General features: G+C 39.9%; 1 protein-coding gene across 1 annotated transcript in view; it reads left to right on the top strand.

Annotated features, from left to right (window-relative positions):
* The window catches only part of dnah2 (dynein, axonemal, heavy chain 2), a 210,302-nt gene that overhangs the window by 97,446 nt on the left and 95,685 nt on the right, over nt 1–17,171 (top strand). Inside the window, exons 29-35 of the mRNA XM_049482490.1 lie at nt 8,553–8,733; nt 11,133–11,271; nt 13,011–13,228; nt 13,846–13,941; nt 14,281–14,406; nt 15,693–15,803; nt 16,078–16,266. Coding sequence (XP_049338447.1) covers nt 8,553–8,733; nt 11,133–11,271; nt 13,011–13,228; nt 13,846–13,941; nt 14,281–14,406; nt 15,693–15,803; nt 16,078–16,266 — 1,060 coding nt within the window. The remainder of the gene's footprint in view (nt 1–8,552; nt 8,734–11,132; nt 11,272–13,010; nt 13,229–13,845; nt 13,942–14,280; nt 14,407–15,692; nt 15,804–16,077; nt 16,267–17,171) is intronic.

Raw genomic sequence — 17,171 nt, 5'->3', positions numbered from 1 at the left:
ATAACTTTATGCCACTCCTGATGCAAAAATTGGTAAAATCAAAGAAAGTCATTATTTTTAAGTGTTTGTTTTTTTCAGAGCTATATGCTCCTAGACCAAATACTGTACATATTGGTTTGTGGGCATGTGGTGTGAATTTGTACCGTGTTATGTAAGTTTTTATGCCTGTACAAATGCATTTAGGCCAGTCTTTATCTATTCTGACTCTCTGACTCCTGTTCACATGCAGCTGGTTACGCTTGCCATTCCTATTGTTTCTGTTTTGAGGGTCCTCATTGTTTTAGGGACATACTTGTTTGCTTTACAGACAGAAGCAGGTTGCTATGTTTATAAATGTAAAGCACCAATATCTGATCTGAGCAAAAAATGATTAATGAAAGTATTGAAATAATTAATAAATTGATTAATAAAGATCATAATATGATAGCCTAAGTCATCATCCCTAAAACAATTGACAATGTTGTGGTCTGGATTTCGGGGTAATCATTGAGCTCTAGTAGTTTGCTTTGCTTTTCTTACAGATAAACGCTGTATTTGCTGTTTATCTGATGGGATCACTTCTCGTGGTCTACTAGGTTCCCTTTTCTTTGGTTCTATTAATCATTTTTTGAACTCCAATTTAGCAAACCTTTGAATTTTCACTTCCTTATGCAAGCAGATTAATTAAAATGTTCGTGGACACCACTTGTAATATATTTAATAAATTCCTTTAGCTACTTTAACTGATAAACATGAACCTACTGGAACCATGCCTATGGACAGACATGGGCTAGAAGAATATACTGCTACCAGCATTGAACTGTGGAGCAGTAGTACTGTCTTTTTTGGAATGATGCTGCTCCATTCAGTTCTTTTGAAATTAGTTAGGGGTAGAAGTCATCCAACATTCTGACCTCTGAGCACTCTTGTCTCTAAGAGCAATCAGATTCTCACAGCAATGCAGAATCCAGAATCTAGTAGAAAGCCTTTCTTGGACAGTTTATTTTTGTATCTGGTTTAGATTAAGAGTTCCACAATGGATCCACATGCAGTGTGTGTGTGTGCTGCACATGCTCCAGGGGCCTGGGTTTGATTCTTCTAGTCTTCGATTCTTCGATCCGTTCACTGCCTACGGGGAGTTTCTGCTCATATCTCTTTGAGCTCCTTGTGCGTGCCATGGTTTCCTCCCGCCTCCACATAAGCTCAAATTGCCCTATAGTTTTAAGTCTGAGAGTGAAGAGGTCAATGTGGAGTCTTGGGATAGACTGGGCCCTGTCCAGGGGGTATTCTCGTTCTGTGCCTAATGATTCACGAGAGGCTCTGGGACCGGCAAATTCCTCAACAGTCAGTCTATTTAATGAGGTTAGTTTCTATATACATATATAAACCCGAAGTATCAATATTTTGTGTGGCCACCGTTATTTTCCAGAATTGCCTTTGCACTCTTGGGCATGGATTTCTGTAGAACTTCACAGGGTGCCAATAAAATCCTCTTTCTCTCCACCATGATGACATTTCAGAGCTGGTAGATGTTAGAGGATGCCCCACAGGACATTCCTTATCAGATTAGTAAATTTCTACTGAATTTAAGAAAGGGAGAGAGGCAGTGAGATGGAGAAACTGTGTGTGTGTTAAAAAAAAATAGTTGTATTTAGTGCATATAAATCAGGTTGTGTGTGTGTGTATATGTGTGTGTTCTTGGGATGTGTTTAGAGCTACTATAGTGCAGTGAGCTCTTTGTCAGTCTCCTCTGCATGTCTCTCACCTTCTGCTCCTCTGAGACGAGCCTTCAATCAACACACACACAAACACATTCAAACGCACACTCTCAAACACACACTCAAACACACACACACATTCACAATCGGTGCGTTCCACAAACATGCCCTCAGGCGCAGAGTTACACACATGTGATCACTCAGGCAGTATGCATAATCACACGCATACACTTATACACACACACGCACATACACATGCACACAAACACACATAATTTGCAGATGTAGTGATGAATAGGAGTTTCAGTGAGCTGTAGTCTTCTGGAGAGCAGTAATGAGAGCAGTGCTCTGTGTCCTGCTGTGTGTGTGTGTGTGTGTGTGTGTGTGTGTGAGGGACCATATACAGCTCGCTCTCTCAGTCTGCTACTGAAGCACATTGCCTCTCTTGCCTGCATTGCTTACCATACGCCACTGTGGGAGGTACTCGAAAGCGGGTATGAAAGAAGCAGGCTGGAATTGAATGCAGATATTGCAGTGCAGTGCAGCTGAAGGTTAAACGAATTTCCTCTACTATTCATCATAAAGAGTTTTTAAAGCAACAGTTCTTCTCCACACAAACGTAAAACACCCTGTTCTCGTGCAATGAGACGGCATCGGCTGATAAAAATGTGTGTAATATGGATTACCCTTACATATTCTTTTCAGTGTGAATGGGACCAAGTAACTATTTGTGTGTGTACGTGCTATTTATTTAACAGATGTCTTTTAGAATCAGTGTACTATATATTTTTAAATGTATGTTCTAATGCTTTATATTTATTATTTATATTTATTCTACTGCTGTTACTTAAAGCACACTGCGGACTGGTGGTAAAACTAGAGAAGCATATGTTGGTAGCTTGCCATCTATTCATTTATCCATTTCTATATTAGATTCTTTCAGAGTTCCTGAACCTACCTGGATTGACGCAAGGCAGGGATACCCCCTGGACAGGGCACCAGTCAGTGTATGCGTACTACACATGATTATTTTTACTTACATTCACCCAGGGGGCAATTTGAAATAGTAAATTATTCTACTGTGATTTTTGGGTGGTTGCAAAAGCACCCGAGCACCAGCCCACCAAACTTCTCATAAACTGTGACCAGAGAAAGAATTGAACCACACTACATGCAGCACTACCCTATTTTAGTAGTTATTTTACTTAACCCTTCTGTTATCATCAAATTTACTAACACCCTTTGTCTTTGGGGTCAGTTTGACCCTAGTAATTTAAACCTCCAGAAAAAAAGTTTATAATTTAACACATGGGTAAGGGCATAAAGAAGAAAGGAGGTTTTGTTGAACCTTATGAAGTTGATAATGAAGCGGGCTAAGCGCTGCCACTATGATCAGGATATTGCAGGTTCGAATCCTGTTCATGTAGCTTGCTATCGGCTACCGGAGCTCTAAGACAGCACAATTGGCCTTGCTCTCTCTCTGGGTGGGTAGATGGCACTCTCTTCCCACATCACTCCAAAGGGTGATGTCGATCAGCACAAGGCATCTGTGAGCTGATGTGTCGGAACCGAATCGCTGGGCTTTCCTCAGAGCTGCATCAGCAGCATTTAAAAAAAAGCGGTGGTTGTCTTCACATGTGTCGGAGGAAGCATGTGCTAGTCTTTTCCCCTTCTGATGTTGGGGCATCACTAATGATAGGGGGAGTCCTAATGACTGGGTTGGGTAATTAGCCTTGGAAATTGGAAAGAAAATGGGATACAAATTAAAAATAAAATTATAAAAAGGAAACAACTGCAAATGAAGGGCACGGTATCTGGCTTACAGAAACCTTAGATGATGATGCTTCTTTCAGTCCATTGATGCACCCCCCTCAAGGTCAGTCAACTGGGTGGGTTGCAAAGGCATGTCTATCAGGCAACAATCTCTCACTAAGAAGTACACTACACAAAGTAGCCTCTAAGAGCTATTAAGGATGCACTGTTATAGCCTCTTTTTCGGCAAAACCCAGTGTTTTGGCATGTCGAGTTTTGCAGAACAGCAGACTGTTCTGTATGTTGCAAAAAAAGTTGTTTGCATTAACATTATAAAGAGTAAAACGGACTCCGTAACTGTGTTTGTAAATTAGAATTTTATGCAGTGTGTGTTTGTGTTTGTAGAGAAGCTGCCTGAGGCACTAGTTTTAGCCTCTTTTTATATATTCGCTGGAGGTCAAGTGAACCACATCTCTCCATCTCTATACCCCTCTTCCACCCCCTCCCTCTCTCTCTCTCTCTCTCTTCCTTTTTCTCTCCAGCCCAGGGGATTCTCTCCTGCCTTTCTCCATACTCGTTTTCCCTCGCCTTTGCTCTCTTTTTCCCCTTCGGATGCTGGAAAATCACACCCGCTCCTTCACCACCGTGACAACCTGCGCCTGCTTTTCCTGCTCCCCTTTCTCTCTCCTGAGCACTGTCAGAGAGGGAGTAAGGGAGTGTACGCATTTGGTGTGTTTTTGTGTGTGTGTGTGTGTGTTTGTGTGAATATGTAGAGCACTGTTTACCAACTCTGGTCCTGAAGGCCCGCCTATGCTGCACAGTTGTGTGTTTTTTCCTGCTCCAACTCACCTGAGTCATATCATTAGCTAATGATTAAGCCCTTCATGAGCTGAATCAGGTATGTTGCAGCAGGGAAATCAGGCGAGCCTCCAGGGCTAGTGTTTGGAAACTTTGCTGATGTTCATTGCTTCTTATTCCTGCTCTTGGAGCATCCATTCCCTGCACGTTTTATGCACACCTGAATCAAGCCAGCAGTTACTTTGCATATTTTACCTTATTTGCCTCTTAACATATAATGACAGCATAATTAGAGACTGCACAGTTGTGACTGGATTTTTGTAGGGATGTCATCTTAATAATAGACTTTCAGAGATATGTTTTAAATGCAACAACAAATGAAGACTGCCCAAGTTTTATTTTTTGGTGGCTTTTCTAGTCAGAAATACACTGATATGCCAAAAGTCAAGAGACTGGAATTGTGTCTTCTGATTTTGCCATGTCCCATGTTGCAAAGCCAGAGAATGTTGCAGTAACCTGTGGAATATGTATCTGGGGTCTCCTGGATTTCCTGGTCTCCTGGTACAGTAGATTTGATTTCTGCCAGAGTTGGCTGTCTCTTCACAGCCAATAATGATCATTACCCACTGCACTGTCCACTGTGGACAACTTCAGAAATGGAATGCCCCATTCATCTGGCATCACCTACCAGGCCAATACTCCAATAATGTGTTGCCTTACCACACTCACAAGATAACACCTAATAATTTATACAGGTGTGGTTGTTTCCAAGCCATTCCTTGAGATAACCATTGAGGTTTACTGCATGGGTGCTCTCAATCAGCAGTGGTTAGTTCTCACCAACTGTGATCCAAAAAGGGTTTTCCAATGACTTTAGAAAACAAGGTAATCATAGTTCCTTTCCCTTACATTATATATAAATGAAACACTATCCATGTCCACCATGTTGTCAAATTTATAACCAGTGTCAGTACAGAGCAGAGGCAGACTGCTTCCTTATTCCAGTCCAAGTGTGTCTCAGACCACCTTCAGTGAGCATATAACACAGAACCAAAGCACATTTTTCTTGTAGAAACCCAGTTTGTCCAGTAGGTGGAATGTTTCAGCAGTAAAAGTGCAGTTCACTTAAGTTCCACAACAGTTTAGCTACTCCATGTAATGAACAGAAAGAAGGTAATGCAGTCAAAAATAGCTGTGTTTGCTGTATTGCTGTGAATAGAGGCACCGTAATCGGCACCAAAATCATCGGTCATGCTGTGAAGTGCTGTTTTATACAATGCCAGATCACCTTTGGTCTTCACAACAGGCTATTTGACAGCTCACAGTTACATTCATAAAGTCCTGTAATCAGTTCCTCTACCTTTTCTGAATGTGAATACACTCTCTGGTTTGGTTTTCCAACAGGAATACTCAATTCTCAGTATGACCCTGCCTCTTATAATATAGCAGAACATGTTTTAAAAGCTGGAGATGCAAAGACAATTTGGAGAAGACAAATTGGATGTAAAATTCAACCGACGTGGATCCCGCAACATTCTGGTTCACAAACCTAGTTTTGAATCAGTTGGTTCCAGAAACAGGAACATTCGTTTGCAGTGGGAACCGAGGAATACTTGGTTCTTCATCACAAACCATGATGACATCTGTGGGCGTTTCTGTTTGTACAGATATGTCATTGTAATTAGCGAGCAAAGGTCCTAAACTTCTGGGCGCCTCTTTTTTGAGAGGTGTTTTGTGCTGTCCATGCTTTCTACAGTCATTATGCCCAAACCAATAGAAGAGCTACTGTGGTAGAGGGTCATGGGAGTAATGTATTCATCTAATACAAAGTTTGCAGCCACATGAACTGGCCTCCAGATTTTTTCCCAAATATCAGTCCAATTAAGCATCTATGGAAGATCAATTGCATGTAGGGCATAAGATTTTGGTTAATTGATGTATACAGTATTTCTATGCATTATAAATCATATATATAGTATATCAGTTAAAGTAAACTTCTGCTACTAAAACCAAAGCTCTAAAACTTAGTATCGTTATGTGACACTAGTGCTGGTATCCTGGTACAGATTCTGTATTGTCTAACACAGTGTCACTCTAGAAGCAGAACTGAGATGATTTAAAGTAGCAGCCCTGTCCTGCATAGCCCAAATAGTCGTTGTCATCATGAGCCTGAGAACAGATGCATCTTTGTGTGTGTGTGTGTGTGTGTGTGTGTGTGTGTGTGTGTGTGTGGGAATACCTGCCATCAGTTTGTTCTCCAGCACAGCCATCTCATACACAGGCTCCAATTACAGTGCAGGGGGGTGGATGAGGGGAAGAGAGAAAGGCAGAGAGAGTGATGAAAGAGAGGTCGCTCTCCACACACCTGCGGCTTCTTCAGAGCGGGTCTTATATACCTACAGACAGACAGACAAAGAGAAAGGAGCCAGACCATCACTAGACCTTAGAGATGTATATTGATCTGAGAGCAAAAACATCCTGTGTGTAAATGAAAAAAGGTATATTGTGTGTGTGTGTGCGTGCATATATGTATGTGTGTGTGTGGTGTGTGCATGTGCATCAGGTGCCAGAAGCCGTGTCTACACTTTGCAGTAAAGCTGGCTCTGCTGTTGGCATGGCGACGGTTGCGGCGGCGTGAGGCTGCTGCGATGGTAACGCAGTATGCTGAGGAGGGGGTTGAGGGCCACTGCTGTTCACTTTGTCCTTTCCTTTTGTTTGCTGCATCTTTCCTGCTGCTCCACTGCCTCGGACTGTGTGTGTGTGTGTGTGTGATGGAGAGAGAGAGAGAGAAGGAGAGAGAGAGAGAGAGAACAAAAATGGGTGAATTGACAGTGGAGATAGAATGTAATTTCACTGTCACCATGAAGGTTTTGTTTTCCGTGGTGGTCAGTTTTGTAAGTTTGTAAGACTGTGTGTGTGTTGTTTTTACATGTTCCAGATAGCTACAATTAGGCCTGTCCTGATAATTACATAATCGATTTATCCTACAGTATATAGACATTCATTCGTTTAAATATAAAGACACCCAATCATTTATTCTTGTCCTCAATATTGATCATTATACTTCTCTCAGCAAGGAAAGCCTAAAGTTAATGAGCAGTTATGGCATAAATGGTCTTAAAATGACAATAATATTGTTTATAGCACTTGTTTCTTATCCAAACAATGGCATAGAGTCCTAGAGTTGTTACCACCATGTGGGAAAAGGGTAATTAAATAAAGAACTACAAAGAAATGTGTACAGTACACGTAAAACCAATGAGGTGGTATTGGTGTAGTGATTGCCATTGTATGTCCAAATGTCTGTGAACATCACTTTTAATGAAGGCATTCAGCTACTTGACATTGTGCCCATTGCTGACACAGATGTGTAGAATGTGATTACACAGCTTGTCTAGTCCCTGTAGATAAGAATCGCCAATAGAATAGGTCTCACTGTAACAGATAAACATGAACCTGTTCTGACCATGCCTATTGCAAAGTACTGGTGGAACTGTATTTCCTGAAATGATGATTCATTCATTCAGTACTTTTGGAGTGAGACTGGTGGAGGAGAACATGCCAAGATATGAACATGAACTTGTTTTTTTTTTTTTTGCATTACTTGAGGTCTGAAAGCTCTGCATATATTTTTTATTTCAGCCATTTTCTGCAAAAAAGTGCTCTAAATGACAATATTGTTTGTGGTTTATAGAATAAAACAACAACGATCATTTTACTGAAACATAAACCTATAAATAGCAATATCAGAAACTGATTTATAAACTGAATCTGAGAGCTGTGTATATACAAAATAGTAACCATACAGGAAAAGCAATATAACATTTTAAAAGTATGCTACTCATTGTAAAGAGATTTTATTCCAAGTAATTTAGATCACTCTTATTATTAACAAATCTGGTAATTAAAGCCTTGTCAATAAAAACATATATTATCAATTTGTCCTTTTCAGTTATTCCTTCTATATGCATAATTTATATTAATTTTGGCTCTTTATTCTTGTATGTACAAATGGTAAATAAATGATTTCTCCCAAAAGAATTCAATGATTGAAATATGTATATTAATTAGACGGGGTTGGAACTGATGAGAATATGAAACTCTATATCCTGATAGTACTTAAAAACAAAACTGTGTGTGTTTGTGGTTTTCTAATGAAACTTGTTGATTCACCATAATTAGCTCCTGTGGTTTTTCTCCTGTATTTAATAACTGCACACAGAATGTTTGTATTCATTAATTTTCTAATTGTATGTGTGTGTTTATGTGTGTGTGTGTGTGCGTGTGTGTGTTTGCTCTCTTCAGAGGTACGGAGGAAGTGTTCCAGGCTCTGGAGGATAACCAGGTGACCCTGTCTACTATGAAAGCCTCACGCTTTGTCAGGGCTTTTGAGAAAGAGGTGGACCGCTGGGAGCGCTGCTTGTCGCTAGTGCTGGAGGTCATAGAGATGATCCTTACTGTCCAGAGACAGTGGATGTACCTGGAGGTATACACACACACAAACTCACACACAAACTCACACACACACACACACACACACACACACACACACACACACACACACACACACACAGTACAAACAAACACTTATTCACAGATTGATGCTTTTGAACTAGAACAGTCTCAAATCTACAGTGGAATACAAAGTAATTACTTTCTGTTTCTGTGAGAGATTCAGTAAATAGAAGATAACCTGATCTCCTAAAGGCATGAAGTTAATTAATTTCAACATTTAAAGCAGTATTAGTGATTTCTACAATTAATAAAGTCAAGATTAATTAGCTTGTTGGGGCTGGGTCTCAGTATCATCATCGGGAAAGGCCAGGAGATGCATAATACGAAGCTTTATAAATACTTTATACTGACTTCTTAAACCTTCTCACAATTAGTAACAGCCAGAGGCTCCTCTAATCAGCTGCTTAGTGGTCTGAACATTAACATAACTGATGAACACAAAGCAGGAGAGGGGCCATGAGAAGCAAAGCCTTTTTTTAGGTGGCCACTTATGTGGTAAAAAATGGCAGGCAGCAGAAATGGTAAAGGTCAAGATGAGGTCAAGTTGAGACGACTGAAAAGCCAATCAAAACAACTTTTTGACTGCAAAAGACCATCAGGATATTCAGGGTGTTTTTATAGTTGTCTTAAATAAATGATTCTGTACCAAAGACTAATTCATGGTGCATTTGGTTGAGGGGCTAATTTTCAGTGATTTGTTTTCACAGGAAAACATACTGTATTTTTTGCACTATAAGGTGAACTTAAAATGCTTTAATTTTCCCAAAAATCGTCAGTGCGCCTTTTAGTCTTGTGCGCCTTCTGTATAAGTTTTACCAGTCGATTGTAAGGAGCAGTAAAGCCACTCCGCTTAGTATTATTGGCCTGTAGCCTGCTGCTTACCCCAGCTAGCACTGCTGGAGAAGCATTAGCATTAGCCGCTAACCGTGCTAGCTATTTCATCGTTCAGAGAGGAGTATATTGGACTATAGCCTGCACACTTGCGTTTACAGTGTTAAAACAAGCTATGTGGGACGAACATCTAGATAATCTAGCCCTGGCTTACCGGAACACTCTGGATTCCTCAGTGTAGCTCTGTTGGGCGACATTGGCACTAGTGGTTAGCCGCTATTGATAATGCTAATGCTCCATCGCTAGTTCAGGTGAAATACGGGAATCTAAGCTTACTGTAAATAAATGGAAGCACTTTACTCGCCCAAATAAACAGTTTTCAGGAGAGAAATCTGTGTAGATTTACATCCAGCGCTCGTTTGACTTTAAAAGAAGTCTTTTTTTATTACAGTTTTGTTTAATTAGCTTAGCTTTACTTAACCTAGTTAGCTAGCCCACCACTACCTTAGAAGTTCCTTATAATGTCTCTTAAAATGTGCCTTTTAATCCGATGTGCCTTATAGTGAAGAAAAATACGGTAAGATCTCCATCCCAAAGTAGATTACCCACAACACTGTGGATGGTAATGATTGTGTCCGGCAGCATCTGGCTAGAACTGTCTGTGCAAACAGACAAGAAACTCTGGCAGAAATCACATCTATCTTCAATGCAGGAGACCCCACACATAAGTTCTACAGGCTAATGCAGCGTTTTTTAGCTTTTAGCTGGACATGGAGAAAGTGATGTTCTAATCAATTTTAGCATTTCTGTGTATTTTGAGCAGGGGGGACTTTTTCGTGCTGCTATATGCATGACTTAACGGAAAGCTCTTTTTTTTTTAGATGTTCACATAAACAATTTTTAAGTTGTTTATTAATTATTACTAACGTATACAAGCCTGTGTAAACACACATCATTCTGTAAATGATTTACACATTTGAACTCCCATATTCTAGTTCTATACAGTAGAGCTTGTGTTTGGCCTAAATTATGTACTGTTTTTCCCCATGTCGCTGTGCCTTTTTTTTTTACGCACTGCAGCAGCATGTTTGTTGTAAATGTGATCAGGTGGTTAACCAAGCATTCCCAAACAGACACACGCACACATCTGCAAGCCTTCCCTGATTCACCATAAGCTCACGCATGCAGACTTCAGTAGAATCACACTCATTCGTTAGCTGTAATGAAGCCCACTTTGATACAGAGACACCGCAGCACGTTTGTACTGCCGAGGGTTCAGTGGGCTAGCCTTGACCCCCGGTATCTCTGCAGTGATACATAAACATAAATACACACTCTCAGATGATTGCACAAATACACACCACGGCATGAGCACGCCGAGCCATCTGTTCTCTTAACAGTGATGAAGAGAGTACACAGCGGCTGTCAGAGTAGATCTCCTGTGTGTCTGTGTGTGTGTGTGTGTGTGTGTGTGTATGAGTTTGTATACACACCTGTGATTTCTTTTGCTATTTATTTTTAACTCCCTCCTCCTCTCAGATCATCTTCCTAGGGGAGGACATTCGTAAGCAGCTGCCCCACGAGTCCACTGAGTTTGATGACATCAACTCCAGCTGGAAGACTATCATGGACCGACTGAACAAGGACAACAATGCGCTGAGAGGAACGCACCACCCAGGTACAAAGGACGGGGGTTCAGTTGGGCCTGGTTCACAGGTGCTTACAAATGAAAGAGAAAAGCAAAAATAGAGGCCAACATCTCAACACAGCCACTTCTCAGACTTATACATCAATTTTTCCTCAATTTACAAGGCCAATTACTCAATCCTCTCATTAGGACTCCCCCTATCACTAGTAATGCCCCAACACCAGGAGGGTAAAGACCAGCATATGCCTCTTCTGATACAGGTGAAGTCAGCCACCATCTCGTTTAGAACTGCTGATGATGCAGCATTGCTGAGTAGCATCACAGTGTGCTCAGAGAAAAGTGCAGCGACTCAGTTCTGATACATCAGCTCACAGATGCCTTGTGCTGATCAACATCACCCTTTGGAGTGATGAGGGGAAAGAGCGCCATCTATGGACCAAGAGAGAGAGCAAAGCCAATTGTGCTCTCTCAGGGCTCCGATAGCTGATGGCAAGCTACATAAACAGGATTTAATTGGGTTTCGCACAGACATACACCTAAACGCACCAAAATGCACACCAATAAACCACACAAGCACACTTGTCATCTCCTCTGATTGGGCAGAGCTGTCTGGCACTGGAGCAAGAAAGTAAATATAGCGGGAGGATTCTGTGTTTCAGCATGTATATCTGTGCAGCGTGAAGCTGCTTTAACACTGAACACTGAAGTGCTTAGCTTTCAAACACAGTATTTTCAATGGGACATGCAGTGCAGATGTACACATAGTAAACAAAGTCAAGAGGCTGCAAGCAGTGAACGCAGCACACGCATGTAAACAGCATGGAGCAGAGAGAGAGAGTTTGTTCATAGCTGTGGTAATTAGCATTATCTGGCTAATATATCAGATTAAACTGCGCCTTGTCAGCAGTTTAGCTCAAATAAAAAGAGTATATTTGATAGCTGGGTCAGATTGAGACCAGATTATGTTCTCACTACACGCGAACCACTCCAGAGTTTGTTTAAGACCATGGACTGAGACCACCTCCTCTAGCAGGTCTCGGTCCAGTTGTTTTGATCTGCACTCGAGTGTGATTACTGTTTTCACACCTGCTCAATCAAACTGCAATAAGGGCACAAACAAGCCAGTGGTTTGTGGTTTAAACTGCAGAACGAAAAACACATGGTCATGGGTTGCCAGGTCTGTATAGAACCCTAATTAGGAATTGCCAGTTTAGTACAGAACCCTTACTGGGGGGATTCTAGCAATAGTTCTCAGGTCTGAGGAGACACATGCGAGATCATACAGGAGCATGCAGTTCTGTATTTTACTGCATCTGATAAATTATACATAATTCATAATCAGAGCAAAAACTGATTGCCATCTATTACAAGATGCTAACTTAAAATAGTGTATTTAAATTCACCTGCAGTTTCAGTCAAATAAAATATTTTGAATCATATATTCTAACTTTGAAATAAAAAAATATATTATTAATATCTTGTCTCGGTGCCAGACCCCTATGATTTATATTGTATTTCCTACGATTGTAAAATATTAGAAAATATTTTTGTGTTTTTTGTTGGGGAGTGATTCCAAACTCCAAAGTTGTACTCAGTAGTGTATATATTCTGCATGAATATGTGCTAATATCTGTGATAACTGATAAAGGAAAGGGGAAAAGAAAATTCCACTGGGATTTCTGGGAATTCAGGGCACAGCAATGTATTCTTGAATAATGTAGGGGAGCTAAGGAGAGCACAGGGCATGAACTCACTCTTCTGTGTTCTAGGTCTACTGGAGAAGCTGTCTGAAATGAACAGTAAGCTGGAGGAGATCCAGAAATCTTTAGACATGTACCTGGAGACTAAGAGACAGATATTCCCACGGTTCTACTTCCTGTCCAACGATGACCTGCTGGAGATACTGGGCCAGTCACGCAACCCGGACGCGGTGCAGCCTCACCTCAAGAAATGCTTCGACAACATCAAGAGCCTTCGCATCAACAAGGTACACACTCCTACACACACACACACCAGCGCAGGCCTTCAAATGAGTGTATATAAAGCAGAACTGAACTGAGTCGTAACCTTATGGTCGGACTCTGAAGACTGCTTAAGGTCATGTAAGGTCAGAAAAAGCCTGGTGTAGGTCTGTGGCTTTTTGTTAGGAGTTCAGTATATAAGGGCAGAGTCAATACTGCACATAAATCTTTTTAGCTGGACGGCCAAAGCTGGTCTTTTGGTCATGTGGGGTCTGGTCTGGGTCAGGGCTGGAGATGCACTTTCAGCTATAGCTCTTATAAACTCAGATATATTTAGAGTCTGTATATCTGGGCTGGGTTATATGACTAATAACTCTTATTTAACTATGTTTTGGAGAAGTTATGATATTTTATATGATACGTTATAATGGAACTATAACAAAGTATGATCTTAGATGATCAGTATTTTTTTGTAACACCAATAATAAAATATAGGCTTTATTTAAATAGTAAATAGCTAACTGTGTTTCTAAGTACTGATAAGTATTTATCGTGCTTCACCTTTAATTACGATATTTCTATGATAAAATGTGCTTAATTTGTGCGTGTATGTTTGTGTGTGTTTGTGTGTTTTTGTCTGTAGGTGAGAAATAACAAGTCTGAGGCTGCTGGGATGTTTTCAGCTGATGGGGAGTTTGTGGAGTTCACTCATCCTGTTCTTCTAGAGGGGCCTGTGGAGGTGAGTTAACAACAGTGGCACATTCCATATACTCTTACCTGGGTCAACAATGCATTTTTTATGTATTGTTTTTATGTATTGCGGGTCAACCCGAGTAGGATGGGTTCCTCGGACTGAGTCTTGGTTCCTTCCAAGGTTTCTTCCTCTTAAAGGGAGTTTTTCCTTGCCACTGTGTCACCATAAAATTGGTATCTCTGTGGTGCTGCTCATAAGAGGCGTGGACCTGTTTTTCCTGTAAAGCGGCTTTGTGACAACCTTTGTTGTAAAAAGCGCTATATAAATAAAATTGAATTGAATTGAATTGAATTTTTGGTTCTTATGTGTGTTCTTGTGGGGTAGGCATGGTTATGTGATGTTGAGAGGACCATGCGCTGGACTTTAAAGGATACTCTGAGGAACTGCCGCACAGCACTCAAGAAAATGACTGGAAAAAGAGACAAGTGGGTTAAAGATTGGCCTGGACAGGTGAGTGACTCCTGTATTATTGTGTGTGTAATGAAGGGAAGAGTGGCATGTGGGGGGTGAGCGATATGACAAAAAAAAAAAAAGCATATCTCAATGCTAAATGGAAATGTTGATATAAGATAATATGTATAGAATATAATAAAAACCTTGATGAAGTATAATGTTAAGGTACAGAGCCCTCCGAAAGTGATGGAACATTGAGGACAATCTTTTTATTCCTGCTGTAGATAAATATAAAAAAAGATAAATATGGGACATAAAGATCATTCTCATTTACATTAATTTACTTTATCTATATTGTATAGCTTATATGTTCCAGTACTTTTGCTCACTAGAAAAATAGGGTTTAAATAAATTGGTGCTATCTTCTGAACTGTGTGTCAGATACAGATGCAAATACCTAAAAATAAAAGCTGAATTGTTTGTGTTTCATCTCGTATTAGTCTGTAAAAATGTAAAACCCAAATGTATTCAGTCTACAGCAGAAATAAAGGGACTGAACTCACGGTTCCAAAACTTTTGGAGGGGACTATATCACTGTTTATTTGTAACACCAACAAGACAGAATGCTGCATAATTAAGTAGGAAGTGTCTATCAGTGTAATGTATGTATTTTTTAATCAGTTGCACGCTTGATGGTATTTCACTGACTCAGCAAACTGCACTGTATTCTGTTGTTAAAAATGGTGAAATAAAACTTTCATTCTGCTTCTTTAATTATTATTAAAAAAAAATGAGTTTCTTTGATTTTACCAAATTAAAAAACTCTGGAATATAATCGAGAAGAAGATAGATGACAACAAGCCATCAAACGAAGCTGAACTGCTGAATTTTGCACCAGAAGTGGCAAAATTTTTCACAAGTAGTGTGTAAGACTAGCGGAGGAGGACAGGCCAAGCTGCATGGAAACTGTGATTAAAAACCAGGGTTATTCTAACAAATATTGATTTCTGAACTCTTAAAACTTTATGAATATGAACTTGTTTTCTTTGTATTATTTGAGGTCTGAAAGCTCTGCATCTTTTTTGTTATTTTTAGCCATTTCTCATTCTTCAAATAAATGCTCTAAATGACAATATTTTTATTTGGACTTTGGGAGAAAGGCTGTCTGTAGTTTATAAAATAAAACAACAATGTTCATTTTACTCAAACATATACCTATAAATAGCAAAATCTGAGAAACTGATTCAGAAACTGAAGTGGTCTCTTAATTTTTTCCAGGGCTGTACTTTGCACATACCTGGACTTTGTTTGTATATTGTATAAGGTGTTCTGTTTTTGTGCAGATGTTGATAACAGCCAGTCAGATCCAGTGGACCACAGACGTCACCAAATGCCTGATTACAGGCAAAGAGAGTGCAGACAAATCCGCACTCAAATCCATGAAGAAGAAACAGGTGAGATGAAGAAGCTTTCCCCCTCTGAGCAGAGCTTACTGTCCTACAAACACACTGATTTATTTTCACAGGGAGTAAACACTCTGATTGTTTGTCATCTTGATTGTTGATTTTCGGGCTCATGGTCATTGAAATTTCATCATGGGTTGCAATCAGTGTATATCAAAACACATCACTGCACTCATGGAGTAACCACACTGCCATAACATGTCACGTAGAGTAGTGATGTGTCAGCCGGTAGAAATGTAAGCTTTTTGTCATGCCTTTGTGGCAGGTGTCCATGCTGCACCGCTACTCTGATGCCATCAGGGGAAACCTGTCCAAGATCCTGCGCCTCAAGATCGTCGCCTTGGTTACAGTGGAGGTCCACGCACGTGATGTCATTGACAAATTGGCCAAAGCGGGCTGCTGTGATGTCAATGCCTTCGACTGGCTCTGCCAGCTACGCCTCTACTGGGAAAAGGTGAGCGAGGGAACAAGCTACTGGACTGAAGTTCAGAGACTGAACATTTATGATGTGGCTTCAGTGAAGATGCTGGTCTGTGGTGTAACATATGCAGTTAATTATATAGTCAGCATAAGTCTGTCGTGTTTTAACCACCACAAAACAGTAACTTCAAGAAACTAAGATTTGAACCATTTCATTAATCCATTTAGAATTTTTTTAAAGATGTTAAAAAATATAAAGACAAGTACCTGGTCATGTGATTAGTATCTGGATTGTATGCTGATAAGATTTTAACCACATTCATTTACACTTACATGTAAATATGCACATTAGCTTGTTGAGCTCAAATACTACTGGGGTTTATGCTTGAGCAATCTGATCTGTATGTACTAAATATGCCTTGGGCACCAGTCAACAAATAATTTTGTAAATGGTAAAAGTGTTAAACAAACCAACCAGAATATGTTTTATACTTTATATTCTTCTAAGTACCACACTTCTCTTTTTTTTTCGATTACAGATTTGCACAATCTAGGTGTTTTCTACAAAAGTTTGTTTGATACTGTATGTTTATATATATATGTATATATGTGTATATATATGTGTGTGTGTATACAACATATTTTTCACACTATAAGGCTTACCGGATTATAGGGCACACTATTAATAAACGGCTATTTTTTGGTCTATTTTCATACATTACGTGACACTAGTAAAGAATAGGGGTGTCACCATGTTTTCCTTTTAAATGAACAGCTAAGCTAAGTAAATAAAACTGTAATTCTTAAAAAATTAAATGAGTGCTGGACATTAATTTACACAAATTTATCTTCTGTTTATTTGAGTAAAGCTCTTCAGTTTTTTTACAGTAAGCTTAGATTTCCACTAGCTGTGGTTAGCAGCAAATGACAACCGACGAC

Source organism: Astyanax mexicanus, chromosome 8 (assembly GCF_023375975.1).
Source record: "Astyanax mexicanus isolate ESR-SI-001 chromosome 8, AstMex3_surface, whole genome shotgun sequence".
Taxonomy (NCBI): Eukaryota; Metazoa; Chordata; class Actinopteri; order Characiformes; family Acestrorhamphidae; genus Astyanax; species Astyanax mexicanus.
The sequence above is the reverse complement of the archived record's forward strand: the minus strand, read 5'-3'. Positions and strand labels throughout refer to the sequence as shown.